General features: G+C 53.2%; 1 protein-coding gene across 1 annotated transcript; it reads right to left on the minus strand.

Moving 5' to 3' along the window:
• Positions 1 to 1,698: 1,698 nt before the first annotated feature.
• ZNF408 (zinc finger protein 408) lies at positions 1,699 to 7,513 on the minus strand. The gene is made up of 3 exons (XM_068944106.1): positions 7,227 to 7,513; positions 6,888 to 7,183; positions 1,699 to 6,002 (listed from the first exon to the last, which is right to left on the minus strand). Exons 1-3 carry the CDS (start codon positions 7,511 to 7,513, stop codon positions 4,087 to 4,089), a joined length of 2,499 nt encoding a protein of 832 aa, XP_068800207.1. The 3' UTR covers positions 1,699 to 4,086.
• Positions 7,514 to 7,517: the final 4 nt, after the last annotated feature.

The raw sequence follows: 7,517 nt of genomic DNA on the forward strand, positions 1-7,517 counted from the left end.
TTCCTGGGAGCAGCATATAGAGGATTTGACTTTAGCCTATTTTCTTGGGCCTTTGTCTGCTCTGCGACCAATATAGATTGCTCGTTCAAAAGCTGGGATGTTTCTGAATATGCTCCTGAGGTGAGTTACATAGTTTGATCAGCAATTGCAACGCTTTAGGTACATTTACAAAAAGATGAATACCCTACACTCTCACCCGGAGGCTCTGTCCCTGAGGATTTGGAACAGGTTGCCCAGAGAGGCTGTGGAGTCTCCTTCCCTGGAGATATTCACAACCCACCTGGACGTGATCCTGGGCAATGTGCTCTAGATAACCCTGTTTGAGTGTGTGGGGGGGTGGACTAGATGATCTCCAGAGGTCCCTTCCAACCTAAACCATTCTGTGAGTCTGTGATTCGGTAACGCTCACAGCTCAGCTGTCACAGAGCAGTGAAGCAGGGAGGGCTTCAGGACCCAGAGAACTGCCCCGCTTCCCCTTGCAGCCTGCTGCTGCCTTTTCATTCAAACGCCTTGGTCAGGTTCAAGGTAGTTTATGAGTTGGCTAAGGGTCAAACCCCCAGCCGTGATGTGAGGCTTAAGTGTAATATTATGTTTATGTGCATGCTAGATGTCTGGTGAGGCCCTGCTAGCATGGAAGACTGCAACCAGCCAGCAGACCTGTGTGTGCACTTGCTGCCCAAGAAGCACAGTGGTTACCAGCACACCAAAGTCCTGGTGAAGCCCTGGCAGCACAGCAGACCCAGACCAACTGGTTGACCCTTGTGCTTGCTGCCTGAAGGCATAAGGGTTACCGGCATGCTGGATCTCCAGTGAGGCCCCAACCGGCAGGGCAGACACTGATCAGCCAGCTGATCCATGCGTCCATTGCCCCAAAGGGTAATGGTTATCAGCGTTATAAAGCAGCACACTAATATACACACTCTCCTGGTGGAGGCCCCCCCCACCTTAATAGGATTAGAGTTTTTACCCAACTTATTTCACACACTCAACTCACGTTAGCCATTGCCCTAGTCTGCCCTGTTGTTGTTGTTGTTTTCCAGTAAGTTTCAGCAGTGGTCTGCAAGTCTCCCTGGGTTTAACCTCACACCAAGATCATATAATGAGGTTCCCCAGGTTGGGGGGGGACGGGACGGGACGGGACTTTGTTTTGTTAACAAGTAATGGTCTCATGTTCCAGGGTCTCACCTTGTACCTGCTACTTACCAACCACAGGCTCCTCCCAGGGGGCACGTTAAGCAGCATGCTGCTTTGTCAGCATTTCTTGTTGCTGGGATTCCTGTATTAGTTCTTTCCATATGTTACTGGTCTCTTGTAACTCTTCTATCTGGTCAGAGCATTCTCACGCTCATTTCAAGCACATTAGTAACAACTAAATACAATGCCAATCTTGCTGAGTTTTTCTTTTCCCATCCTGTATTTTTGGGGACAAGATAATACATCAGCTGGGGAGGGATATTCAGATAACTCCTTCTCATTTTCCCAACTCACCAGGGAGTTCACACAGGCTGAACACTGCATGACTGGTCCCCCACGCCTGTGCCTGGGGCCAGCCGGACACCTAGTTTATGTTTTCATCACTATTCTTTATCCAGAAAGGCATTTCTCACTGGGATCCTGCCAACTATGCCAAATGTAATGTACTGTTGCAAGTGATTGTTATGGATCCCAGTAAGAAAGACACTCAGACTCCATAAGGTATTGATTAAAATACCATTTATCGGAGATAATACAAGAAGGAAAGAGGAGATAGCATACATAATCTTAAATCCCTTCTGGCGCTGTGAACCTTGAGTTGTGCAGCGTTGGACAGTCCTCTAGTCAGGGCATGGCACACTGTATAGATCCCATCCATGATGAGGTTCAATGGCATTGTGGTCTTTACAGTTTTTATAGGATGTTCTTAGAAGTAAACATCTCTATTCATCATTTCTACTATCAAGCAAAAGGATGTTTATATGAAAACATACTGCTTCACTTCAAGATAAAGATATGGACATGCAAGTGGCGGCGGTGTCATCGCGAGGCACCAAGTGGGAGCTTCTCTTATGATTAGCCAGCTATGTTTACCCTGCAGCCAAATGATCTGTGCCTGCTCAGGTCAGCTGTTAAATGGATCACTAACTCCTTAATGGACAATAGTCTTCCCATTAGGATCACTACAGGAGGTGCTTCCTAGGTGCTCCTACTTATTCTCTCCTATTATCTCAGTGGAAAGCAGGTAGCTACCAGTCAGCAGATTAAGCAGTAGGGACCTGGATTCTCCCCTTCCCTTTGCCCCTGATCGCCTCCTTCCTCCCCTGGGTGCTGCGACAAGGAGCACGTGCCTGGAACGCAGCATGTGAGCCCGGCTCTGGTGGGAACACTTTGCAGCTATGTCAATATTTGAAAAACTGCAAGAGTTAGGACAGGCACCGAAGGGAGAGCAATAGGAAGCATTACAGCTTCAGATACAACCTCCCCCAAGCCATACACCAGCGCTCTCACTGGTCCATCTCCAAATGCTCAGTGCAAGGACTGAGGTCTTCTGCTCCCCCACTTTAAAGAGAATAGCTGAAAATGAGGACAATCAAAGGTATATTAGCTGAATTCCCCTGCCATGTTTACTTCAAATCAGTGTTGTGGAACTGACCCTAGCACCTCATCTTCTAACTGGTTATAAAAATTTATGGAAAAAGTTTAATGTAGAAACCACAAAGAGCAGCTTTTCAGATTGTCAGATTACTGTGTTCATAGCACTCCAGAAGGGGACTGTGCTACCGAGGAATCTCAGATGACACTATGCCTTTCTCACTCATGAGCAGTGGATGTAGAGTGCCCAGGGAAGTTAGGCACGTAAACAAAACTTTCTAGGGAAATGCAGATGTTGGAGAGGGAAAAGATGGAGAGCAAGAACAGCTAAATTCAGAGGCAGCAAATGAAAGCAGTGTTTGTCTAGGTGAGGGAAGCATTAAAAAAAAAAAAAAAAAGCCTGTAAGCTCTTGATTAGGGCTGGAATTGTTGACTTCCTCCTGCAAGACTGAGTTAACATGGCATCTGGAACTGTGCACTTCCCGCCTGAAAAAGGATCAATTTCATTCAGGATGGCTCGGGTGGCAAATGAGCACTCTGTCATGAAGATGGGAAGGTGGGAAAACTGGAGTTTAGTTGTGGTGGTGCTGTCTTTTAGCTTTTGGGGCAGGGGCAAGGGAGAAGTGGAAGAGAAGAAGCAAGAGTGCAAGAAAAAGAACAAGGGCAAACAGATGAGAAAAAAGAAACCTAACTTGAATGTGGAGGGGAAAGGCAAAATCTCCTGAGCATACTGAAATGAACTGTCTGTCTCAGCTGGGGACACCAAAAATTGCACTGTCCAATGCTACTATTACTGTGAGAAATGAAGCTATCCTTTAATGTCCTCAGGCATACCATCCAGTTACTATACTTCCTACAGCAAGCGTTGCAGGTGACAGTGGAGAAGAACACTCAGCCCTGGCTATAAGGCCAGGCTTTGCTTCTGTTGATTGTGAAAAATGCTTTTCAAAAAACCCGCACACAGACACCTTGCAAACACTTTGAAAGCTGCTTCCCAGCAAAATCTGGCGTTTAGCATCACCTGCAAAGGCTCAGAAATACTGCCGAGTTTCAGAGTAAAAGCCCAGGCAAGTAAAAGTAGTTGAATAGCAGCAGTCAAGCAGGAACAGAAAAATTTGAAAGGAAGGGGTTGTCCAAAGCTGCTGCTTTCAGACTCGTCCCTGCCTTCTGCATACATTCACTGTCACTCACTGACAACCTAAGAAGAGACAGAGTAGGGGCACTGCTCATTATAGCTGTGGGCTTTCCTCTTTAAAAAGCCTTTCCCATCATCAGCAAATGCCCTCCCTGCACCAGTCCCAGCAAGTGGCACATGTAGGCCCGTACCTAGGAGGGATGGCTGCCAAAAAGACCCAGGTCTACAAGGCTATTTACTTTCAAGGCCACTAATTTTGCCTGGGGCTGAGCCACAGGGTCTTGTTGTCAGAGAGAGATGACACAGCTAGTTTTCGTTGTTGTTTCTTTACCCTATTTTAATATTCCATACTGAATGTGATCAGCCAGGACAGGCTGGGGTAGTCAGAGCCCAGTCTCGACCTCCACCACCTCCGCCACTGCTCCAAAGCCCACCCCCTCCTGGATGATGACCATGTCGCTTGGTGAGCCCTCATCCTGCACAATAATGCACTTGTCGTCATGCTCAGAGATGGTAATTTCAATGATGTCCTTGGTTGACGGCAAATGCCCAGCAGGCCTCCTGTGTGCCCCAGGATCCAACGGGCTGCCTTGGGACTGGTAAGTAGCAATGCAGTGACCACTGGCTGTGATCAGCAGCTCTGCCTCATTTGCTGTCCCTGGCACCTCCACCATGAGCAAGGTGGGTTCTGCCATCTCCTCCTCCTGGTGGCCTTTCCTCTGAGGCCTTTTCTGCGCTGCCTGAGGCAGGTCTGCGTTGAGGGAGGCCACTGCAGTAGCCAGTTCCTCCGGGTCCTTTTCTGCCTTGTGGGTGAGCACATGGCGTGCAAGGCTCTGAGGAAGGGTGTAGCCCATGCCACAGAGTTCACATTTGTAGGGCTTGTCAGCCAGGTGGGATTTCTGGTGGCGGCGCAGCTTGGTGGCCAGGGTATAGGACTTACCACACTGCTCACAGCGGAAGGGGCGTTCACCTGTGTGTAAGCGCTCGTGGGCACGCAGTGTGTGGGGGTCCCGCAGCGCCTTGCCACACACTGTGCATAGGTGGGCCTCACCTGTGTGGGAGATGAGATGGCGCCGCAGTTCTGGCAGCTTGGGGAAGGCATCGCCACAGAAGCGGCACTTGTAGGGTTTCTCGCCTGTGTGCAGCCGGAGGTGCTCACGCAGGTTGCTCTGCTGTCGGAAGTCCTTGCTGCAGTAGGGACAGGCATAAGGGCGCTCCCCGGTGTGCAGGCGCATGTGGTTGCGCAAGGAGCCGGGGTTGGCCAGGTAGCGTCCGCAGATGGCACACTGGCAGCCCTTAGCACCAACTGGGCTAGGCCCAGTGGCCAGGTGGATCTTCCTGTGAATGCGGAGAGAGGGCCGGCGTGCAAAGGCCTTGCCACACTGTTCACAGGAGAAGGGGCGCTGGCCCGTGTGCAGGACCTGGTGCTCCTGCAAGTCTCGTTTTGTGCGGTAAGCCTTGTCACACTGGGTGCACTGGAAAGGCCGCACACCCCGGTGGGCCAACACATGGGCCTTGAAGCTCTCTTCTGAGCTGTAGCTCTTGCCACACTCTGTGCACAGGAAGGGCTTGTGGCCAGCGTGGACGAAGCGGTGCTTCTTGAGGTGGCAGAGCTGCAGGAAAGCTTTGCCACATTCCCCACAGCGGTACCTGCGCTTGCCAACAATCTCCCTCTGGGACAGAGCTTCTGCTGGGAGGCCTGTGCTGCCAGAACGAGCCTCCTCCAGCTTTGCATACTCCTTCTCCTCAGGCCCATCTGGTGGGCCCTTTTCTCCATTCTCTAGGGATGCCAGTTTGGAGTCTGTGGAAGCTTTTCTCTCTTTCTTGCAGGTCTCTGTGTTCTCTCCTTCAGATGGAGTGGGCTGCTGGGTTTCCTGCCCAGCTCTCATGCCACCATAGTCCTGCAGGCACTTCTGGAGCTGAGCGGTCAGAGCATGCACCTTGCATGGCTTGCTAGCCAAGTGAGCACTGAGTCCAACCCCACTTGAGGGCAACAACAGGTGCAGGTCTCCTGGACTTGCCTCTCCCTGCCCCATTTCTGCCTTTTCTGCCGTGGTTCTGGGATCTACAGCGTTGCCCGATTCTTCCTTGCACCTGCTATTGGCTTTAGTGGCTGAGATGGTCTTGAGGTGCTGGTTCTCAGTCCTCAGCATTTTGGCTTGCCACAGCTCATGCTGAGGACTTGTGCTTTCCTCTTCTTGCAGCCTGTGGAGATGTTTGGCTGGCAGCCTCCTAACCTCAGTAGGGACATCGAGGACTGCGGTTTCATCAGTTACCACCTTGGAGATATCAGGATACCCTGCACAACACAGAAGTATGGGGGTGAATTAATGCTGGCTGTTGTCGGATAACACGATTGCTGCTGGATCAGAGGAGCAAGAACCTCAGAAAGAGACACTCTGCTATCCAATAGTCTTGGGGCTCTAGAATGAAAACCATCACTTCTATGACTTTTTTTTTCAACTGGGGAAAGTGGGGGGAATCTCTATCCCCTCACCACAGACAGTACCAGTGCTAAAGACTAAAACATTATGGCGTTTTCCTTTCTTGGCTGGTACTTCCTGATCTGATGCAGAGTCAGGACAAAAGTCTTGGAGGGATGCAGGGTTAGCATGGCAGAAGCCAGTTCAAAAGCAGCACCACATTTGTGGGAGTCTCAAATATGGGTAAGAAATGCCAGGAAAGCATTGCTCAAACTTGAAGGGCATATGGATTCTTGTAACCATACTGTGTGAGGGAACAGATGAGGGGGCAGCCACCTCCCACCGGAGACATTGAGGAAAACACCCTAAACACCCTGAATGAGGACAGTTCCCCAGGGGAAATTTCTCCATACCAAGCTTAGTGAGAGGAAGTTATCTGGCTCATCTTTATGTTTATCCTACCACTGTGCAGATACCATGGGTAATATCCTTCCTTCTGACAGCAAACCCATGTTTCTGAGAGGAAAGGCAGCTTTGCTACCCACTTGCTTGGGAAGTGGGAGCTGTCTAGGCCAAAAAAAAAGGCCTTCCGATTATCTCCTGAGGATTTAAGATCTTGGAGGACAGTGTAATGCTGGTGCAGGCTCACTGTGAGCTCTGAAGTAGCCCGGTCACGAGCAGTCTCGGGCCCGGGAAGACCAGACCGCCTCCGCCTGACCTTCCCGCCGAGGCCGGGACACCGGTCCTTCGAAAGGACGTACCTGCGGCGGGTTCAGCCGCCTTCCCCCGGGGAGAGGCCCCTTCCCTTTGCACCACGGTCTCCACCTCCGCCGCCACGGCCGCCGCAGCCAGCTGCCCCCTCGGCTTCGCCTCCCGGGGGACGGCCGTGCCCTGGGGCCGGCCCGGCGGCCTCCTCCCCTCCGCCGCGGCCCCCTCGGGCCAGTAGAGCAGCTCGACGCCCGCCGCGATGGGCCGCCGGGCCCGGACGTGCAGCCGGCCGCCCACCCGCACCAGCGCCACGTTGGCCTCCTCCTCCTTCGCGCTCGGCTTCAGCAGGCTGCAAAGGCACGGCCGCACCGGCGGCGCCCCGCCGTACTCACCTGCTCCAGCCGGGCCCCTCGGCGGCGGCCGCCGGCCCCAGGAGCGCCCCGGCCGCCAGCGCCCGGCCCACGCACCACACGCCCGTGCCCCGCTCCCGCGCCCCCGACGGCCCCAGCGCCAGCCCGGCCGGCAGGCTCCGCAGCGCCGCGCCGGCCGCCTCCCCGCCCCGCGCGTCGCCCTCCGGCCCCGGCCCCGGCCCGCCGCCCGCGGGTCCCAGCAGGCGCGCCGGGCCGGGGCCGGAGCCGGAGCCGGGGCCGGGGCCCGGGCGGCGGCGGCGGCGCTGCATGCCC

This window comes from Struthio camelus, chromosome 5 (assembly GCF_040807025.1).
Source record: "Struthio camelus isolate bStrCam1 chromosome 5, bStrCam1.hap1, whole genome shotgun sequence".
Classification (NCBI taxonomy): Eukaryota; Metazoa; Chordata; class Aves; order Struthioniformes; family Struthionidae; genus Struthio; species Struthio camelus.

Coding starts and splice junctions, on each gene's coding strand:
- ZNF408 (XM_068944106.1), bottom strand. CDS start 7,513: ATGCAGCGCCGCCGCCGCCGCCCGGGCCCCGGCCCCGGCTCCGGCTCC. Junction 7,184..7,226: donor GAGGGGCCCGGCTGGAGCAG/GTGAGTACGGCG, acceptor GTGCCTTTGCAG/CCTGCTGAAGCCGAGCGCGA. Junction 6,003..6,887: donor GGCGGCTGAACCCGCCGCAG/GTACGTCCTTTC, acceptor TGTGTTGTGCAG/GGTATCCTGATATCTCCAAG.